The sequence below is a fragment of the Bos javanicus genome, chromosome 18, assembly GCF_032452875.1.
Source record: "Bos javanicus breed banteng chromosome 18, ARS-OSU_banteng_1.0, whole genome shotgun sequence".
Classification (NCBI taxonomy): Eukaryota; Metazoa; Chordata; class Mammalia; order Artiodactyla; family Bovidae; genus Bos; species Bos javanicus.
In genome coordinates, this window is record NC_083885.1 from 56,206,901 (window position 1) to 56,228,883 (window position 21,983).

Consider the following 21,983-nt stretch of genomic DNA (forward strand, 5'->3'; position numbering starts at 1 on the left):
GGGGGGCACGGTGGGGTCGGGGTTCTGTCTGCAGGTGTCCAAACCATCCAGGACACAGAGACAGCACCCGCTGGTGGCTTCAGGTCTCTGTTACCACTTCTGTGTCTCTGGGTCTTGCTACCTTTCCCCAGCCTCCTGGATTCCACAGCCTCCACTCTCAAGTCCCACCTGGCCCTCAGCTCACTCACAGGGTGGTCTCCACTGGCTCTCAGAGTCTGCCCCCCGCCACCCCCATCTAATGTCTCCTCCTGTCACAGGGGCCTCTGCCGGGCTGGGGGAGGGCTGGGGTGTGGATTTCCAGCACAGCTGGCCTCTGAGGTTTCCCAGAAGCCCTCTCTCACGCCTTCCCCCATCACACACATTGTTCCTCTCGGGCTGTTTTTTCCTGTCCAGGACCCTCCAAGGCCAAACCAAGGCTGATTGGCAGTGCCTGCTGCCCTGCCCTCTCCACCTGGGGAAACTGAGTCGGGGGTGGGGGGGCGGTTCTTTGTTGGGGTGGCTGCCTGCTTCCTCCCTCAGCCTGGCTTGGAACTCAGGGGGTTCCCACCATCTGCCCCACCTTGGAGATGCACACTGAGACCCCACTGGCCTTCACCGCTCCCAGTGACTGGCTCTCCAGCCTCTGCTGCAGACGTGGTACCTGCGCCTGCCCACCCTGCCCTTCCCAAGGCCATGTCCCAAAGTCACTGGCCCCCTAGGTCTCTGTCCACACGACCTGGATCACCCTAGACAGAACCCATGACCTTTCCATGACCTTCCTACGGCTGCTTCAGTACAGCTGAAATGCTTGGCCTGCTGGCACCCCACACCCATCTGCACACATTCCTCTTCTACCAGCATGGTGTTAGGGTCCAAGCTGACTCCACGACTTGAGGTGCCTCAGTTTGCCGCCTGTCCCAATTGTCAGTGCCCCGCATTGCCCAGCCCCCGCCCTGGAAGTCGCCTGTCCCTTGACATTGCTGTGCCAAAACAGCAGAAGAGGGTGAAGTCGCGCCTTGCAGCATCCCCGCCCCCAGTCCTTTCCTGGAAGCCCTAAACTGCGTCGCCACTCGCAGGTGTCGGCTGCCCCGCCCCTCCTCCTTCCGCCTTAAAGGGGTCGCGTCTCCCGGGGCCTCCCAGGGGCATCGACGGCACCGCGGGTCCCGTGAGGTCTCCTTGGCCGTGGTGCGGGAGGTGGGCATTCCGAGTCCTAATCCTGCCCTTCTGGCGTGGTGTGGCTCATTCGGCCTCAGTTTGCACGGTCTGAGAAGTGGGGCCGCCCTGATTTCCTGACGCTAAAGAAGGCGCTCAGGGCATTTTCCAGGCCCGGGGAGGGGGCGGGGCCGCACCCCGGAGGAGCCGCTTCGCCCACCGGTTTCTCAAACGCCGGTCCGCCCCACCCCCACGATGACCGCCCACATTCTCTTGCTGTTGCTCGTCGCCTCCTCCATCCTGGGGGACCCGGACTCGGCGGGCAGGTGAGAAACGCCGAGGGCAGCGGGGACGGGGCGGGAGGGAGACCGCGGTGGGTGTGCGCCCTCTCTAGGCCGTTTTCCGCTTCAGTGGAATGGGAAGTTGGCCAGGAAACGGGCCCCGCCCGTCTCGGAGTTCTGGGTACCCCCCGATCCCCCTTTCTCGGGTGGGGTGTTTGAACCCGGTCTTCTCCCACGCTCCATCCCCAGGCGGTCCCAGCCCCAGGTCTCCCAGCAGCGCGGGCGCCTCTGTTCCCTGGGCACGTGCCAGACCCACCGCCTGCCAGAGATCATATACTGGCTCCGGTCTGCCTCCACCAAGGAGCCCTCAGGGAAGGCTGGCCGCAAGCCTCAGGATCCCCACAGCTACGGGCGCCGCCGGCGGCGCGAGGCCAGAGTCCCGCTACGTTTCCAGGACCCCAGCCTGCGGCAAGGCCAGCGCAATGCCCACCTCGCTGGCTGATGCTGGGCACATCTCTGCACGTCCCCTGACTTCAGTTTACCCATCGTGTATTGGGGCCGTGACCTCAAGTTTCAAGACCCCCTAACTCCACCTCCTCGGAGGGAGGGCTGGGCTGGACTGGGCTGGACCCACGTGCACACCGGCCCCAGCAGGGACAAAGAATATTAACGACCAGAACTGAATAAAACGAGAGTTCCGTGTTTCGGTCGGCTTGTCTGTGCCTATTCTGGCCTCCCAATTTGAGCCGGGTCTCTAATATATTTTCCGCTTTATCCAGGCAAGTCCACCCCCCAACGGAAGCCCCTCTGATTAACTTGAATCCGACCCGCTGTAGCACCTCCACGCCAACTCAGTCCCTACAGCTGCATCTCCCGTGGGTGGTTTTGGTGGGTCTACCGGACCCCAAAGCAGTCCCCTCCCTCCCCTGGGTGGTGGGGCTGAAATTCGCTCCGGCTCCCACGCGCGTGGGCTGAACTCTAAGCTGAGCTTCTTTCCTCGAAGAGAAAGGAGAGAAAAGAGACAAAGAGTGGACTCCGGAGCCGAAGAACATGGGGTTCGGAGGAGAGGTGCTGCGTAGAACAGGGGAGGCCCAATGGTGGAGAATCAGGCGGGTAGGAGTCTGAAGGCAGGGGATGCAATGGAGGGAGGGGATTGGACGCTGCAATTTGAAGGGGGCGGGAACTGAGCGAGAATTGAAGGGGGCGGGGATAGAAGATTAGAAGAGGGCGGGGATAAAAGCCGGGGCTTGAATACCCAGCGAGGAACCCGAGAGGCAGAAATTGGGGTTCCTGGATTTTGGATAGTCGGAGGCGACAGGAGCTCCGGAGGCGCATCAACCAAGTCGTGGACTCACAGCACTGGGACATATGCAAGTGGGAGGCTCCAGTCCGGCGTTCTAAATAGGGGGCGGGTGTGTATGTGTGCTCGGGCTTGGTCCCCAGGATCCGGTCGGCGGACCCCTGACTCAGCGTGGTAAGTGCTGGACTGTAGGGGCGCGAACTCCTGCGGGGGCCTGAGGATTGCGTCTTGGGCTGGGAGTGCGGGCATCTCCATCACTTGTCCTCGACGCTCGCCTCTGCTCACAGCCTCAGCATCCCCGAGGCATGCGCAGCAGTGTGCCTCCTCCCCCGTCCCCTTCAGCCCGGGGCGGGGGGAGGGGACGCTGGGTCACCCCAGAGCACATGAATTTATCAAGAACCCCCCTCAACTCTCCTCCGCCCCCGCTCCCTGCCACAAGTCCCTCACCCCCAGTCCTTGCCTCGGAATGGGAAGCGGAAATGAAGTGGACAATGCCAACGTCCGGCAGGTGTTCATTTCAAAATCGGTTTGGGAATAACGCTTTTTCCGAGATCCCGCAACTCACCCTGGACCAGTTTCCTGCCTCGACCCCCAAATCTTGAAAGTCCTTTGGAGGGGGCCACTGTCCCCGCACCACGTTCTCAGAATAGCCACAAAAGGGGTTAACGCGAATTATCCGCCCTGCCTTTCTGTGCGTTCACAGAGGTCCCCGGCTGAAGCCCCCACAACACTGGAGTCTATGGCCAGGACCCTCAGGACCCCGCAGGTGTTAGGGAAGGTTGAGCTGGCGTCCTACATTCCTGGGTCTGCGGAGAAGGGGCTGGGGGTCTGGGGAATGACCCTCTGTCCTCCTCCCAGGGCTGTAGCCTGACATGGCTGAAGCTCACCAGGCGGTGGGCTTCCGACCCTCACTGACTTCGGACGCGGGGGAAGTGGAGCTCGGTGTCCCGGTGTTACAGGAGATCTACCTCTCCGGACTGCGCTCTTGGAAAAGGCATCTCTCCCGTTTCTGGGTGAGAAGGGCTGCGACGCGGTTTCCTTCCGGGAATCCAGTTACCTGTTTCCAGGATACGCGAGGCTCCCTTCCTGGCATCCCGGGTGGTCCCGCTTCTGGGAGTTTTCATGTCCACTTCCAAACCCCCTTAAAGCCAATTCTGGATTCTCTGTGGCTCACTGCTGGGTTCCTCAACCTCGCCTAGAACTGCCATTCACCTGTGGTACCCACTTCCTGGACGCTCTTCACACTCTCCCCACAAACACAACTTCCATCCCAATTTCTAGAACTCAGTCCCCTTACCTGTGGTGCGCCTCTCACCTTTCCCTTTCATCTCCAGGCTCTAAACAAGATGCTCCCTGTTCCAGAACACCATGGCCTGATCAACGACTTGGGTAGCCCACACCCCAGTCCTGAAGGCCCCCTTTCCCAAAGCCCTTGCCCACTGGCTCTCTGCGCCACCTCCTTGCCCCTGCTCTCAGCCCCCAGTACCCTCTCCAGTATGTGGCACACCCTCCCTCTGGTTCTGAAATGTGAACCTCCACCGACTGAATTCCAAACTCCCACTTCTTGCCTTTGCCCTAGAATGCCTTAGAATGCTCACATCCACCTAGAACCCGTGTCAGCCCCGGGGTCCCCAGTTCTAGAAGTCTGGCACCATCTATGGAGTCTCCCTGGAGTAGGAAATTGCAGCCCACTCCAGTATTCTTGCCTGGAGAATCCCATGGACAGAGGAGCCTGGCAGGCTACAGTCCATTGGGTCGCATAGTCGGACATGACTGAAGTGAATTAGCATGGGCTCATGGAGTCTCCCTGCTGGCCACACCCTCTTTGTGAACACAAGTCTTGAATGCCTTTGCAGTCTACCAGGACTGGGTTTGAGTCCTGACTCTGCCACTGACTAGCTGTGTGGCCTTGGGCAAGCGCATCTCTCTGAGCCTCAGTGTCCCCACATGTGAAACAAGAGTGATGGTAGCACCTCCCTCACAGCACAGTTGCAAAGATTAAACAAACTCTCACGTGTAAGCCTTGAGTCGAGTGCTTGGCCCATGGCAAGTGCTGAAGGTTAGCTTTTTTTGGCTGCACCTTGAGGCATGTGGCCTGGAGAAGGAAATTGCCACCCCCTCCAGTATTCTTGCTTGGAAAATTCCAGGGACAGAGGAGACTGGCGGGCTACAATCCATGGGTCGCAGAAAGTTGGACATGATTGAGCACAAGGCATGTGGAACTTCCCTGACCAGGGATTGAACCCGTGTCCCCTGCAGTGGAAGCGAGGAGTCTTAACCACTGCACCACCAGGGAAGCCCTCTGAGTGTTAGCTTTTGATTATAATATGGTTTTTCATTTGCAAAATATCTGTGGAGCATTTGTGAAGGGCCTGGCACCATTTGAGGCCCTGGGGACATGGCAGGGAGCAAGACAGACAGAGTCCTTTCCTCATGGGGAAGATAAGTACTCAAAATGTAGAGTATGTCAGATGGTGACGTGCTGTAATGGACGATAATGTGGGCAGGGAAGAGGGAGCATGGAGATGTTAGAATACAACCCAGGGGCAGCCCAGGGTTCTCTCTGGAAGCTGCAACATTTGAGCAGGCTGGATAGCACTTCTATGGCCATATTGGTTGTTAAAACGATTATTAAAATAGGGATGTATCTGCTCCAGTGAGTAAATAGCCACTAACCCAAACCCCCAGAGAACCCCTTTCAGCCCTACCCCTGGGAACCCTTGGGCCTCAGGCCAATCCAGCAACCAAAGTGTTAACTTGTGGTTTAATAAACACACACATACATACACACATAAATAGGTATTTAAACTAAGATGTAATTATATACAGAAGAATGAGGATGTTTTAAGTGTACAGACCTTGAATTTTGTAGTATCTTTGTAACTGGGGTAATACCTATGTAACCAACTCCCCAACAAAACAGCATAGCCATCATTCTAGAATGTTCCTTAGAGCCCCTTTCCTGCCAGTACCCCTTACCTCGCGCTCACTGCAAAGCAATCACCGTACTGATTTCTATGCTTATAGACGGATTTGAACTGGTGCTGCTATGTCGAAAAATTTTATCTGTAACGCCTGTATTCGAGTCAGCTCTGAAACTCCTTTCTGACTCAAATGCCACTGATGGTCAGTGGCCCCCACCAGACACTCATATTAGTATAACTGATAATTGTAACAGTGACTCTTTCCTTTCAGTTACATAGCTGCCTCTCGCCCTGATGGTCACTTGGAGTTCTCACATCCTTCCTTTCCAATCAGGGACCCCAGGAACCACCCTGAAGCCGTAGCTCCTGGAACTGGGTCCGAAGGAGAGGGCTGTGCCCTCAGTAACACCAGAGCTGTAATGCCATAGACTCATTGCTAAGCCTGAATTTCTTCACTTAAAAAATGGGAATCTTGACAGCCCCTGCCTTGAGGGACTGTTGTAACCATTAGTTGTCTTAGGAGAAGGTCTGACTCACAGAAGTCACCACTCCAGCATGGCCGTTCTTATCTCACATACCACACAGGTGCTGTGTGACCTCCGGCATGTTAGTAACTTCTCTGGCCTTCTGCTTCCTCATTTCTAAAACCATACTAGAGAGTAATAGATCTCAGGCTCTATACCAAGCAAACCCTTTGAATGTATTGCTCATCTGGTCCTCATTAAGACCTCTTTTTTTGTCATGCTGAACGACTTGCAGGGTCTTAGTTCCCTAATCAGCTAATCAGTGATTGAACCCTGGCCATGGCGGTCCTAACCACTGGACCACCAGGGGATTCCCTCATTTAGAGCCTTCTAAGGGAAGCCCATCATTAGTCCCATTTTACAGATGAGGAAACAGAAACTCAGAGAGATATTTTCACTTCCCCCAGGTCACACAGCTGCCATGATGCAGAAGTAGAGGCAGACCTGGAAGAATTAGAAGTCTAGCTCTGGAGCCCATGCTGACTCCTCACTATCCTGGGCTGCTTTTCTAGAACATGGTCTCAGTACTGATGCCCACGAGTTGTGAATTACACGCAGTGGGTCACCTGGGCCAAGCATGTGGCTTTGGTGTAGGTGGTTCATTGGCAGGAGATTAGAGTGTTGCCTGAGATGGTTTCCAAACGGATATGAAATTCTGAGATACAGAAGATTTCAGAGTATGGTACCCTCGTCCAGCTGGTTTGAGTGATTGACAGTGCCCTCTGGAGCCAGGAGACTGGATTCGAATCATGCCTCCACCACTTCCTGGCCATGTGGCCTGGGATGAGGTCTTCAAACTTTGTGTCGCCTCCGTTTCTTCACCCATATGATGGAGATACGAATAATTACTATCTTACTGAGTGTGACGGGGGACGAAATGATTTAATGATGCTCCTGGTACTTGGGAAATGCTATAGAGAAATTTTCTGATATTAGGAAGCCCCTGTTCTATTGCAATCTAGAGCCCCAGATAGGAGCACTGAAAACATCTTTTAAAAAAAGAAAAACTAAACAACAAAAATAACCAGGTTCACCCGTAACCTCCTTCTGCCAAGCCAAAGGGAGATTGCCCAGTAAATAAATCCCCAGTGAGAAGATTAGCGACAAAGAGGACATGGTAGTATTTATTGAGGTCCTATGGTGTGCCTGACTCTGAGCTATGCAATTGACCACCCTGTGCCACCCTACCCCACCCCCAGCCCTCTGCTTCATTTTCTCCATAGCACCTCTTGCCATCTGACTCATTCCACTAAGCCTGTATTTATGTAGGTGTTGTCTCTATCCCCCATGAGAGCAGGAATCTTGCTGTCTTGTCACTGCTGTTGGACTGCAGTAAGCCTTTGTGGAATGACATTTCCTCATCCAGCCCTCGTGACAGCCCTATGAGCCAAGTACTGAGATTTGGATTGTTCCCATTCTACAGATGAGGAAACTGAGACACGGAGGTAAAGTCACGTGCTTGCAGTCACTCAGCTAGGTAGTGACAGAGCAGAGATTTGAGCCCAGAGGGTGGGGACTCCAGAGCCCAAGGTCTTAACCATGATCTCTGGGAATTTCCTGGCAGTCCAGTGGTTAGGATTGTGTGCTTCTCTGGAAGACTGCAGGAGGCACAGGTTTGATCCCTGGTCAGGGAACTAAATTCCCGTAAGCTGCACAGTTTGTCAAAAAAAAAGTTTATACTTGTAAATGGCACCTGGCATGTAGTAAGCACTCATTAAATGTTAGTTATCACTTCCCTGGGAGTTGGGAGTTTGGTTAGTTACCCAGCAGCTTGTGGGATGTTCCCTAACCAGGGATTGAACCCTGACCATGACAGTGAAAGCGAGGAATCCTATCAACTTGACCACCAGGGAATCCCAACCCAACATTTTCATTCATTCCTCATTCATTCCAAGGCCAGCCCCTGAGCTCTGGACCCTGCTGTATCAATTGTTTTGCCTTTTTGACAGTCTCACCTTCAGGGTCCTGCCTGAGAGTAACCCCTCCTCCGGGAGCCCTCCCTGACTCCCTCAGCCTGAGCAATCTGCCTTATCCTATCACCATGACCACTCACTGCATTCTGGTCTGACCTCCTTGGGGGCAGGACCCAGATCTGTTTATTCCTCACGGTATCTTGGGCACGCATCTCAATGCTAAGTCAACATCTAAGAGTGGTGCTTAGCAGATGGGATAAGTGATTGAATAGGTGACCTTTCCTCTCCACAGAACGACTTTCTCACAGGTGTGTTCCCTGCTAGCCCCCTCAGCTGGCTTTTCCTCTTCAGTGCAATTCAACTTGCCTGCTTCCTCCAGCTGGATCCTTCCTTAGGACTGATGGAGAAGATCAAAGAGTCTCTGCCAGACTGGTGAGGTTCCCCACTTCAACCCAGTAACCTCCTAACCCCTTGGCCTCCACCCAGGACATTTCTGTATCAGCATGTGTGCCTGTTAAAGAAAAGTCACCTCTAAGACTTACCTGGGGTCAGATTAATAAAGGTAAAGCATCAAGTAAAGGGAGGTGATTTCCTCTATTGTCTCTGCACATTTTTCATCCTGGCTGCTTCTTGCTAAAGAGAATGTTGGCAAACTAGACAAAGGCCAGGTATGGTTATATATACTAACAGAAGTATGAGTTCTGCTAATCTACAGTTGTGTGGTCTTAGGCAAGAGACCTCACTGTTCTTGGTGTCAGGGGCTTCACGACCCAAATGAACTTTTGGGCCAAAACCATGATTGGTTTTTAGGGTGGTTGAGGAATTAAACAAAATCATGCATGTGGAATATATAGTACAGTACTAGGAGGTACTAGGATCTACCCTGGTGGCTTAGACGGTAAAGCGTCTGCCTACAATGCAGGAGACCTGGGTTCAATCCCTGGGTCAGGAAGATCTCCTGGAGAAGGAAATGGCAACCCACTCCAGTATTCTTACCTGGAAAATCCCATGGATGGATGAACCTGGTTAGGCTACAGTCCATGGGGTCGCAAAGAGTTGGACACGACTGAGCGACTTCACTCATTCACTCATTAGGAGGTTATGAAATGGGAGTAGTTGAATGATTATTGTTGTCTGGAAATCAGATGTAGGTGAAGTTGTCAGATAGCCTGAAAGGGCAGATCTAGGATCGGAAGTAGAAATTTCCAGAAAGGCTAGATTTACCTAATCTGAAGAGGGTAAGTGACTCCCTTCAAGTCCTCCAGGTGGGATTCGCTCATAGTCTGTCCTATTGCAACTTTGCAAACATGTTGACTTACTGTATCTTTAGACCAGCCATTCCTAATCTTGAGTTTGTATTAGAGTTATCTGGGAGGCTTGTTAAAACACTGATTGCTGGGCCTAGGGCCCAGGAATTTGTATTTCTGACAAGCTCCCAGAGGGTGCTCTTGCTGCTGGTCCAAGGGCCACACATTGAGAACCTCTGCCTCAGGGTGTAATTTCATATCTGGTATAGTGAAAGTAGCTCAGTCTGCCAGACTCTGGGATCCCACAGACTATACAGTCCATGGAATTCTCCAGGCCAGAATACTGGAGTGGGTAGCCTTTCCCTTCTCCAGGGGAATCTTCCCAACTCAGGAATCGAACTGGGGTTTCCTACATTGCTGACGGATTCTTTACCAACTGAGCCATCAGGGAAGCCTGATATCTGGTATATTTCAATAGAAATACCAGCTCGCATTTATTAAACTCCTACCAATTTCCATGGGATGTGATTAGAAACTTGGTGTCTCCATATTCCTGAGGGGAGATGGTGGGCACACCAAGAGAGAGAATCACACCTCTAGCACTTCACAAGTGAGGAAACTGGACTTTTTCTGACCGACTCTAATTCTACGGATATTCCTCCAACAGCCAAAAGATCAGAGTCAGAGAGTGTTAGGAACAGCAGGCGCTGGGTAGGGCTGGAGGGGAGGGATGTTCTGAGGCCAGGAGATGCTGGCCTATTCTTTTTCTCTACCCGCCCCCAGGGGTGGACAGCATCACAGGCTGCGGGGGGTCCTGGCGGCCGCGCTGTTTGCGTCCTGTCTGTGGGGAGCTCTGATCTTCACGCTTCATGTGGCCCTGAGGCTACTTCTGTCCTACCACGGCTGGCTCCTCGAACCCCACGGAGCCATGTCCTCGCCAACCAAGACCTGGCTGGTACGGGAGAGGCAGAGCCCTTGATCAAGCCCCCTCTGTCCTGTTTTCTCTGTGGAGTGCCACCCTCGCCGCGCCCCCACCCCCACCCCAGCACCTTGGCCCCGGGCTGCAGTGAGGCGTTTAATAAACTACTAATTCCTGCTCCCCACCAGGCCCTGGTGCGCATCTTCTCCGGCCGCCATCCAATGCTCTTCAGTTACCAGCGCTCTCTTCCGCGTCAGCCTGTGCCCTCCGTTCAGGACACTGTGCGCAAGGTGGGCCAGGTACCCCAGGATGGGGAGGGAGGCGGCCGAGCTGGTAGGGGGTTGTCTATGGGACCTGCCCTCTTTCCTTCCGTGCCCCGCAGTATCTGGAGTCTGTCCGACCCGTCCTCTCCGACAAGGACTTCGACTGGACCGCGGGCCTAGCGCAGGAATTCCTGAAGCTGCAGGCCTCACTGCTGCAGTGGTACTTGCAGCTCAAGTCCTGGTGGGCGTCCAATTACGTGAGTACCGCGTCCTGTAGGCGAAGCTTCTGAACCGGCGCTCCTAACTCTGCGAGTTCTACGTCCCGCCCTACGCCCCGCCCACAACCCCAGGCCCGGCGGCGATTGGCGCTTCACTCCAGATGTGAGCCCATTGAGTCCCGCCCCCACGCTCCAATAGTTTAAACCTAGCCCAAGATGCTCCAATATTCTGGGCTCCCCTCACCTCTCCAATATTTTGAACCCCATCCATCCTGTGCTAACATTTTAGGCCCCATCCCCCACGCTCCCACATTCGGAGACTGGGTCTTCAATGATCTAGCTCCGCCTCCAGGACCCGCCCACATCGAGAACTCCGCCCCCAACCCTCTAGTATTTAAGTCGGAATTCCGGGCCCTTTCTAACATTTCAGTCCGTCCCCTGGTGGCCAGAGACTCCAAGCCCTACCCCTAGAATAGTTCTTTTCCTCTGCCTTCTGTGCGCACAGACGCCTGCCCTAAACGTACTTCCATCTGATTTCAGGAACTAGGGTCCTAGAAAGCACTCTGAGTTAAACTCCTTGAGAATCTGAGGCATAGAACCAGGCATCGAATTGCCCTGTAAGCGGCTTCCAGGTCTCTCATTCTGTAGGAAGCCATAAATAGCTGCCAGGCAGCATGTGATGTGCTGGAGGTAGTGAAGAAGAAATAGATGTTATTTTTTTTTAGGTTCCACGTATAAGTGATAACATATAATATTTGTCTTTGTCTGACTAACTTTACTTAGTATGGTAATCTCCATCACTGACTCGATGGACATGAGTTTGAGCAACCTCTGGGAGTTGGTGATGGACAGGGAAGCCTGGCGTGCTGCAGTGCATGGGGTCACAGAGAGTCGGACACGACTGAGTGACTGAACTGATGTTGCTGCAGATAGCAGTATTTCATTCTTTTCTATGCAAGCCTTAGTTTTAGAGGGGTTTTTTTCCTTCATGTTCTTAGACTAGAGTCCATTCTTAAAAATATATATATATATATATATATATATATATAAAACACTTAAATAACATAATTATACAATGTATAAATAATGTACATGTATAGTTATATAAATAATATATATACACACCATATGTATATTTAATTGATACATTTCATTATACCTCTAAGGCACTGTCAGCTGTAACATGCACCATTACCTTATGGACAAGAAAAGAAAAAGAATTAAGTCTAACACAGTGCTTTCTTATCACTTATACAGATCAGTCCTCATTATTCACACATTCTGTATTTGAGATTCTTCTACTTATATTAGTAACCCCTAATCAGTACACGTGGCACTTTCGTGATCATTTGGAGAGTTGTGCAAGGTTGCAAAAATTTTGACTTGGCTTGAAGTGCACATTTCACTGAGGTGAAACAAGAGTGGAAGGAATCTGACCCTGTATTTCCCTTTGGAAAAATGGCTCAGTGTTGGCTAATCAGCCTTCACTGGCACTTTGTAGGACATAACGACCTTGAGTAACAGGTGTGTATTAAAAAGAGCTCACTTAGGGACTTTCCTAGTGATCCAGTGTTTATAGAATCTGCCTTCCAATGCAGGGGACACTAGTTCAATCTCTGGCCGTGGGAATGAAGATCCTGCGTGCAGCAACTAAGACCCAATGCAGAGACATCACTTGCATATACTGTTGCATCACATGGATATAATGTTACAATATTATACATATAGTAAAACACACACGTCTTACACATACGGCTTAAGTTTTATGTATGTATATAACCAGATAACCCCTACTTAGATCAAGGTATAGAACTTTTCTACCATTTGCTGGAAACTTCTGGATTTTTCCAGAATATGTTGCCTATTCCCAGGGAATGACAGCTACATCCTGGCTGGTCTAAGTTTAAGGAAATGTACGATACCACCAACTTAAAAGATCCCAAATGCTGCAAGGAAGACCAAAGATCCTGTGGACTACTACTAAGACCCAGTGCAGCCAAATAAATAAGTAATTAAATATATTTTTAAAAAATAACCTTAATAAAAAGGAAGGAAAATATCTAGAAAACACTAAAAATCTCTGACCACCTCCCTTTTAATTCTTGTCCCTCCCAACATTGCCTGTGAGAAACACTTTGGTCAGAGTCTTTTCTGAGTGTATGTATACATATATTGATACCCAGGGTTATGTAGATATTCTTCAGGTATATATATTTTATTTATAATATATAATTTTAATATATTTAATAAGATAACATGTTATATATCATATTACATGTTTAATATACAGTATATAAACACACATAACATAAATATATATAATTTTAATTATGATTCAAATGTACATAATATAAACTTTGCCATTGTAACCATTTTCCAGTGTACAATTCAGTAGTACTAAGTATAGTCACAATGTTGTGACCCCATGGACTGTAGCCCGCCAGGCTGCTCTGTCCATGGGATTCTCCAGACAAGAATACTGGAGTGGGCTGCAATTCCCTTCTCTAGGGATCTTCCCAACCCAGGGATAGAACCCAGGTCTCCTGCATTGCAGGCAGATTCTTTACCGTCTGAGCCACCAGGGAAGCCACATAACATAAATATCATATAATTTTAATTGTGATTCCAAGGTGCATAATATAAAATTTGCCATTGTAACCATTTTCCAGTGTACAATTCAGTGGTACTACTAAGTATAGTTACAGTGTTGTATAACCATAACTACTATTTATCTCTAGAGCTTTTTTATCATCTCAAACAGAAACTCTCTGTGCCCATAGGCAAAACATTCCTATCCCAGGGACTTCCCTGGTGGTCTAGTGGCTAAGACTCCGTGATCCCAATGCAGGGGGCCTGGGTTCGATTCCTGGTAAGGGAACTAGATCCCACATGCTGTAATAAGACTCAGCACAGCCAAATAAATAAGTAGAATAAACATTTTTTAATATTTATTTACTTGTTAGGCTGTGTCGGTCTTAGGTGTGGCATGTGGGTTCATTTGTTGCGGCATATAGATTTCTCTCTAGTTGTGGCCCGCGGGCTCAGTGGTGGTGGCGCACAGGCTTAGTTGCCCCGAGGCACGTGGGAATGTTAGTTCTCTGATCAGGGATTGAACCCACATCCCCTGCACTGCAAGACGGATTCTCAACCACTGGACCACCAGGTACGTCCCTAAATATTTTTTTTTAATTCCTGTCCCCATTCTCTGAAGCCCCAGGTAACCTCTGTTCTACTTTCTGTCTCTATGAATTGGCTTATTTTAGATTTTTCTTAGATGTGGAATCATACACTATTAGTCTTGTTGTGTCTGACTCATTTCAGTTAGTGTGTTTTCAGGGTTCATCTGTGTTGTCACTCTGAAGAATTAGAGCTTCATTCCTTTTATTCTGTTGTATAGATAGACCCCACTGCCTATTCACCCACTTGGTGGACAGGTTGGGTCTTAGTAGAATTTTTTTTTTTAATAAAATGCGATCATTTCACATTTCTTGTTGTTTGCCTATCCTTTTTCACTGTGCAGCCCTTCTTGGTGCTCATTCTCTGTCAGTAATATAGATGTAACTTGTTCTTTTTAAACAGCTATGTTATTCCATAACATGAGGGTTGCACGGTTTAGCTAACTGGTCCCCCATGGATGGACATCTAAGTTATTGCTAGTTACCTCTCTTGACACCTGCTTCATTGAGCTCCACGCTCCCCATTTGACATAGCAAAGTCTGGAGGGACCACCCCCTCATTTACCCCCTCCCTTGACCCCAACCACCCCAGCTGTGTGTCTCTGCCCCACTCCCAGGTCAGTGACTGGTGGGAAGAATTCGTGTACCTGCGCTCCAGGAACTCACTGATGGTGAACAGCAACTATTACATGATGGTGAGAAGGGGAGACGGAGGTTAGGAAGTGGGCAAGGGATGGGGTTCATTGTTCCTCGGGTCTAGGGCTGGGGTGTCTGGCTAGAATGTGGGGTTTAGGGTCAGTGACCCCAATCACAGTCTGGAATTCACCATCCCGCCTGTTGGGATCAAGACCTGTGTTTGAGGTCAGTGCCTCCATCCTGCGCAAACCTGATGCCTGGCCTGGCCCGCAGGACTTCCTGTATGTCACGCCCACTCCTGTGCAGGCGGCGCGCGCGGGCAACGCAGTCCACGCCCTCCTTCTGTACCGCCACCGCCTGGACCGCCAGGAGATCCTGCCAGTAAGAGGGCTGCCCCTGCGGGCTGGGGATGGAGGCTGTGGTCCTCAGATGTGTGGCCACCACCTGGGTCCTGGGAGGCAGGTCACGAGCCTGTGATCTCCTGCAGACTTTGCTGATGGGAATGCGACCCTTGTGCTCCGCCCAGTATGAGAAGATATTCAACACCACGCGAATTCCCGGGGTCCACAGAGGTGAGGCCCCTCTACCCCTCTCGTTAATAGAGGTAGAACAGTATAGTGGCTAAGAACACGCTCTCTGGAGCCAGCCTACCTGGGTTCGAATCCCAGCTCCGTAACTCCCAAGCTGTGTGACCTTCAGTTCAGTTCAGTGACCTTGGGCAAGTTATTACCCTCTCTGAGCTTGAGTTTCCTCTTCGCTCAAGTGGGACAATAAGGGTACCCGCAAGCCACTTGGTAAGTGGCTAACAAAGGTCCTTATTCTTACAACGTATCCCCCCCAACCCCAGATCACATCCGCCACCTCCGTGACAGCCGACACGTGGCCGTCTTCCACCGGGGCCGGTTCTTCCGCGTGGGGACCCACTCGCAAAGCCGCCTGCTTTCCCCGCGGGCCCTGGAGCAGCAGTTTCAACGAATCCTGGACGACCCCTCTCCCGCCTGCCCCCACGAGGAGCATCTGGCGGCCTTGACCGCTGCTCCGAGGTGAGGGTCAGAGGTCTGGGGGCCCCAGGCCCGGCCAGAACTCTGAGGTCGCAGGCCTGGCGGAGGCTGGGCAGGGAGGAGGGTGGACTCAGTCACTCCTCCGGCAGGGACACCTGGGCCCAGGTGCGGAGGTCTCTGAAGACTCAGGCCCAGGAGGCCCTGGAAGCTGTCGAAGGGGCCGCTTTCTTCGTATCCCTCGACTCAGAGCCCGCGGGGCTCACCAGGGAGGACCCCGCAGCTTCCTTAGACGCCTACGCACATGCCCTGCTGGCTGGCCAGGGCCACGACCGGTGAGTCAGCCCGCAGATCTGGCCCCCACCCGACCTGTGACCCCAGACCCAATGCACTGAGACCTGGGGACCTCTGAGGCCGTTAACCTCTAGACCAGGGACCCCAGATTTCAGGACCGCCAAACTCCTGACCTGGATTCTCAGACCTTGAGAAACTCTAGACCCAGACTCCAGACTCACAATTGCAGACACAGGGACCCCAGATCTGAGGATTAATAGGTGCCAAATCTAGGACCCAGGGAATCTGCCAGCCAGACCCTAAGCCTGGGGACCTCAGACTCAGAACTTCAGACCATGGAATCCTCGGACCTTAATGTAGGTGCCCCAATTCAGGACCTCAGCCCTGGGACCCCCTACCTAGAGATTCTCAGATAAATTCTTAGATGCCCACAAGGCACCACTCTGATTTCTGAGACTCCTGGGAGAATTTCCCTAAGCTCTCAGCACCTGTAAACCCTGAAAACTTTTTAAATTTTTTCTGAATTTTTTTTGAACTTAAAAAAAAAAATGTTCTCTCAAAACCCCTGAACCCTATGATCCTGAGATACATTTCAGAGATGATCAGAACCCCCCACTAGAGACCCCTACCTTCTTAGGGATCCCCACACCAGGCCCCCAGCCCTGATTCCTAGATCTCCCAACCAAAACCCACTCAGTTCCCACAGAGAGTCCCCTGACTTCCCTCCTGGCCTCTTTGACTCTTTGGTGACCGCTTTGAACTCTCTCCCGGCAGCTGGTTTGACAAATCCTTCTCCCTAATCGTCTTCTCCAATGGGAAGCTGGGCCTCAGCGTGGAGCACTCATGGGCTGACTGCCCCATCTCAGGACACATGTGGGAGGTACGGCAAGCCAGCTGGCCCTCCACCCTGGCGACCGCCACCCTCCCCCCACCATTTCCAAAGACCTTCCTCTCTGGTGCCTTAAGGTTAGAGGAAAAATGAGACTCAGAGAGAGGCAGACACCGGACCAGGGTCACCCAATAAAGAAGGGTATCTAGGATTGAAAAGGGAGAGCGTTAGTTACTCAGTCTTTGCAACTCCATGGACTGTAGTCCGCCAGGCTCATCTGTCCATGGAATTCTCCAGGCAAGAATACTGCAGTGGGTTGCCATTCCCTTCTTCAGGGGATCTTCCTGACCTAGGGATTGAACCCCGGTCTCCTGCACTGCAGGCGGATTCTTTACCATCTGAGCCACCAGGGAAGCCCATCTAGGATTATGACCTTTCTTTTTTTTGGCCTATGCTGCTTAGTTTGCAGAATCTTAGTTCCCTGACCAGGGATGGAACCCAGGCTCCCACAGTGAAAGAATTGAGTCCTAACCATTGAACTGCCAGGGAACTCCCTATGACCTTTCTTTGACAAATAGGCATTTGGGACTCAGAAAAAGGAACTGATTTGCCCAGAGTTACAGAGTTAGAAGCTGCCAAGTGAGAATAAAAATCCAGAATATTCTGAGACCAGAGTGAGGCCTTCCAACCATATCACCCTGAGTCAGAACCATCCTCTGGCTCTGGGTTGCTGTGTGACCTTGGGCAAATTACTCCCCTCCTCTGAGCCTCAGTTTCTGCCTCATCAAGTGAAAGGGTTGTATTTTCTTTCATTTTTAAGCTCCTGTGCAGTCCTGAGAAACTTAGCCTCTCTCTCTTCTCTGTTTCATTTAGTCTTTAAACCATCAGGGGTGGTGTCTGCATCCCACTGGGTTCCCAGTCTTCCATAGTGTTGCATGAGGGGTTGGCTAGGGCCCAGGGTGAGGATCAGGCATGTATGAGAGGAAGGAGGGCTGATTCTAGATCTTGAGAGCAGCCCTAGCTAAGCACTGATTCCTCTGTGCCTATTTTTTATTTAAAAAACGAATTTTTTTTTTTTGCCTTTGATTATATTGGTAAATGACACTCTTAATTCAATTTAACCTCAGACCCTACAAGACACTTCCTGTCATCTGTCATCTCTGCATATCATACTTTGAACCAGTCAGAAGTACAAGGGCAGTAAGCACCAACTGAGTATTAGTATTAGCCTTGCTCTCAATGACTGTGACCCCAAGATCCCACCTGTGACCATCCAGAGGTTTCTGTTTCTCAGAGATTGTCCTGACTCCCTTAAGAGGGGACTTCAGAAAAGGGGGGCCTGGTTCGATGCCCCTTGCTTGGTCCAGCGGGAGGAGGGACTCTGACAGCTTCAATCTGCACGCAGTTCACTCTGGCCACAGAATGCTTTCAGCTGGGCTACTCGGCAGACGGTCACTGCAAGGGGCACCCTGACCCCTTGCTGCCCCAGCCCCAGAGGCTGCACTGGGACCTTCCAGACAAGGTGAGGCCAAGTTTCTAGGTTCCTCTTCCACATCCCCAAATTCCTGGGTTTGCCTCTAATCTCATCCCCAACCCCAGTCTCAAGCAAAAAATCAATCCCATCCCTAAGCCCAATTCCAAACCCACATCCCAAATCAAGCCAAACCCAAACCCCAATCCTGTCTCTAATCTAACCCCATCCCAACCACATCCTCTGTTCTAACCCTAACCCCAAACTAACCCTCTTTCCACCACCCCTGCTCAACCCCAATCTCCACACCATCCTCAACCTCAATTTACTTCTATCCCAACTCAGATCCAACTTTGTCTCCATCCCAAACTCATATCCACCTCCATCTCCAGCAGCATTCTTTTTTGGTTTATTCACTCATTCATTCATTCATTTGGCTGTGCCGGGTCTTAGTTTCATCTTGTGGGGTCTTTTTGGCATGTGGGTCTTTTTGCTGGGGCATGCGGGATCTAGTTCCTTGTCCCGGGCCCCTACGTTGGGATCATGGAGTCTTAGCCACTGGACAACCAGGAAAGTCTCCCCATCACCATTCTTAAATTCAATCCCATCCTCAACCCTAACCCCATCCCATGCATCCTAAGTGGCCTCAGTCATGTCCAACTCTTTGCCACCCCATGGACTGTAGCCCACCAGGCTCCTCTGTCCATGGGATTCTCCAGGTAAGAAGACTGAAGTGGGTTGCCATGCCCTCCTCAACCCCATCCCATACATAACCCCCATTCATATCCCATCCTATACCCAATCCCAACCCCATTCCCAGTCCTAATTCATTCCTCATTCCCAGCTCCATTCCCTGTCCATCCCATCCCTGTCCCCAAAACTCAATCCCATCCTGATCTTCACTGCCAGCACCAGCCCCAACTCCAACCTCCTCCTGTCTGTAACCCCCAGCCATTCCTCCCTCCCTCCTTCTCTGGCAGATCCATCTATCCATCTCTCTAGCCCTGAGGGCAGCCAAGACCTTGTCTGGAAACATCGACTGCCACGTCTTCCCCTTCTCCCACTTTGGCAAGAATTTCATCAAACGCTGCCATCTCTCTTCAGACAGCTTCATCCAGACCACCTTGCAGCTGGCCCACTTCCGGGTCAGTTGGGTTCCTAACCCCAGCCCCCCTCTCAGGACCTCAGTTCCCCTGGGCCCCCAAGACCCGTATTGTCGAGCCCTTTCATGACTCCTTGGTGGTGGGTCTGCCATCTTGATTAAGGGCTCCATCGAGCCCTCTCCCAACTGCATGTTCCTGGGTGGAAGGAGGCTGGAGGGCCACACAGAGGTGGGTCAGGTCTGTGAAGGCTTCCTGAGCCTGGCTGACAGGCGTGTCTCCTCCTTGTCCCCAGGACAGGGGTCAGTTCTGCCTGACTTATGAATCCACCATGACTCGCTTGTTCCTGGAAGGCCGCACAGAGACGGTGCGTTCTTGCACGAGGGAGGCCCGCGACTTTGTGAGAGCCATGGAGGACAAAGAGAAGACAGTGGGTGTGGGCCTCATTTGAGGCTTCGGTCATTTCCACCTTCTCATTCATACATTTACAAACACTTAAGGAGCGCCTTCTGAGGTCCAAGCTCTGTGATGAGACAGGGGAGGAACAAGCCGAGTCTCTGACCTTAAGGAGCTCACTGATGGGGGAGACAGAGGTAGTTCAGCATAGTGTACTACATGCTTTAATGGGGATCACACAGAGGGCACGAGTGGGCACCCGTTTCCAAAATGTAGGTATCTTTATTTAACCTCTGTGTGACCTTGTAGCTTTCATTTGTACCATTCCTCATGTTCCCTACATAATCTCTCGCTCAGAACCCCACAGGCACCTCTGTTTCCTCTCCCCCTACTTGTTTTGAGGCTCAGTGAAGGGAGTTTGGGCCCTCGATACCTGGGAACCCACCTGATTCTGCCTTGCTGTGTGACCCTGGGCAAGTGACTTCCCCTCTCTGTGCCTGTATCCCTGCTGCGAAGTGGAGTTGATATCTCTGCCTTGCAGGGAAGTTGCAAGCTGGGTTGAGGCCGGGGGTGCGACAGGCCCCAGCAGTAAGCCCATTTCCTGTCTTTCCATGACCTGTGACCTCCCCGGGGGTCCCCAGGACGCACAGTGCCTCGCCCTGTTCCGCCTGGCGGTGGATAAGCACCAAGCTCTGCTGAAGGCAGCGATGAGTGGACAGGGGGTCGATCGCCACCTCTTTGCTCTCTACGTCGTGTCCCAGTTCCTCCACCTGCAGTCTCCATTCCTGGACCAGGTTGGGAGCAGGGAAAGGGTTAAAGAAGAGAAGGGAGGCACTTCAGGGCAAGGAGGGTGATGTTGGAAAAAGGAGTTATCAGCAGAGGAGAGAGCTAGGGAGGCCAGGCAAGAGAGAGGGAAGGAGTGGAGAGGGAAGTGGGGCCTAGAGAAGGGGGCACGGTTATGGAAAGGATGTGAGGGGCGTGGTCAGGGCGGAGGGGCGGGGCCAGTGGGAGAAGAATGTGGTCTAGAAGACAGCAGGGTCAGGAGTTGAAAGGGATAGGGGCGTGGTTAGGGGCGGGGACAAGGAGAGGGGCGGGTTCTGAGTTGGTGAGAGGGGCGTGGTTAGGGCGGGAACAAGGAGAGAGGGTGTGGTCTAGAGGGGAAAGATCACACGGTGACGTCAGGAAGGGGCGGGGCAGAGTGGCACATCTTGAAGAGAAATTGGCAGTTCAGCAGCCGTGGCTTGTCTTTAGCGCATACGTGACCGACTTCTGTCCCTCAGGTTCACTCAGAGCAGTGGCAGCTGGCCACCAGCCAGATTCCTGTTCAGCAAATTCACCTGTTCGACGTTCATAATTACCCCGACTATGTCTCCTCTGGTGGTGGATTCGGGCCTGTGAGTGGAACTGGGTCCTGAAAGAGGAGGGGGCTGGGAGGCCCGCCGTCCCACCTATGGCGGGGGGATGGGACCTAGGGCTGTGTTGCTCCCCTCACTCGTCCCTCTGCAGGCCGATGACCATGGTTACGGTGTGTCCTACATGTTCATGGGCGATGACGTGATCACCTTCCACATCTCGAGCAAAAAATCAAGCACAAGAACGGTGAGGCTAACCCACCCCGGCCCCTCCTCCCTCGGGACTTCCGCCTCCCTCCTCTCCTACAGCTCAGGATTCCAGACTCCCAGCTTGCCGCCTGCCCACGATCCCGGAGCCCCAGTGCTCAAACCCCGCAGCCCTCAGGCCCAGGGGCAGGGACCCCAGCCCTCTTGTTTCTCAGCCTCTCGGAACCCCTCTCCCAGCTTCTCTTGCACGTGACACATCTCTCCTTCCAGGACTCCCACCGGCTGGGCCAGCGCATCCAGGACGCCTTGTTGGACGTGGCCGCCCTCTTCCCGGAGGGGCAGCGTCTTAAGCGCAGAGGGTTAGGGGAGGAAGACTCGGGTTAGGGGAGGAGGACTCGGAGCACAGCTGTGGCTCTCTCCCCTGCCTTACCAGGGGCTCCAGAGCCCCCACGACAGCCACTAACTTTTGACGCCTTCCAGAGGGGAGCTGGTCTCCCCAGGAACTAGGGGGAAGGTCTCTGCAGCTGGGCTGGTGCAGGACAGAGGCAGCCTGTCTGGGTTTGGAAATCCCACATCCTGACTAATAAAGATGTGTAAGCTGGGGGTGTGATATCTGCTGTGCTCTTGGGCTGGGCAGGGATGGGTGAGGTGAGGGTCATGGTGGAGGAAGAGAAAAGTTCCCATCCATCCCCAGGCTCTGCCATGAATTCTCAGTTACAGTCACCATGTCAGCTATAACCCTGGCACCTGCTTAATTTACTGCCTTTCAGCTCCAGTCACACCACACCCAACCATGCAAGACCC

General features: G+C 52.2%; 2 protein-coding genes across 4 annotated transcripts; both read left to right on the top strand.

Annotated features, from left to right (window-relative positions):
- The first annotated feature begins 77 nt into the window (after positions 1-77).
- Positions 78-2,116, top strand: ADM5 (adrenomedullin 5 (putative)). Its single transcript, XM_061389070.1, has 2 exons — positions 78-1,457; positions 1,662-2,116. The coding sequence occupies exons 1-2, from the start codon at positions 1,387-1,389 to the stop codon at positions 1,912-1,914; spliced, it is 324 nt and encodes a 107-aa protein (XP_061245054.1). The 5' UTR covers positions 78-1,386; the 3' UTR covers positions 1,915-2,116.
- Positions 2,117-2,601: 485 nt separating this feature from the next.
- On the top strand, positions 2,602-21,782 carry CPT1C (carnitine palmitoyltransferase 1C). 3 transcript variants are annotated; one of them, XM_061389041.1, is made up of 19 exons: positions 2,616-2,886; positions 3,571-3,725; positions 8,366-8,505; positions 10,104-10,275; positions 10,428-10,529; positions 10,622-10,759; positions 14,514-14,591; positions 14,806-14,913; positions 15,020-15,104; positions 15,380-15,575; positions 15,683-15,865; positions 16,599-16,704; positions 18,059-18,175; positions 19,105-19,269; positions 19,520-19,654; positions 20,262-20,414; positions 20,901-21,014; positions 21,127-21,219; positions 21,450-21,782. In XM_061389041.1, exons 2-19 carry the CDS (start codon positions 3,585-3,587, stop codon positions 21,561-21,563), a joined length of 2,340 nt encoding a protein of 779 aa, XP_061245025.1. In that variant the 5' UTR covers positions 2,616-2,886; positions 3,571-3,584; the 3' UTR covers positions 21,564-21,782. The 3 variants fall into 3 exon arrangements, with proteins under 3 accessions (XP_061245024.1, XP_061245025.1, XP_061245026.1); XM_061389040.1 differs by having other exon boundaries at positions 2,602-2,886; positions 21,127-21,542; XM_061389042.1 differs by lacking the exon at positions 2,616-2,886 and adding an exon at positions 7,458-7,605 and having other exon boundaries at positions 3,637-3,725; positions 8,366-10,275; positions 21,127-21,542.
- The last annotated feature ends 201 nt before the right edge of the window (positions 21,783-21,983 follow it).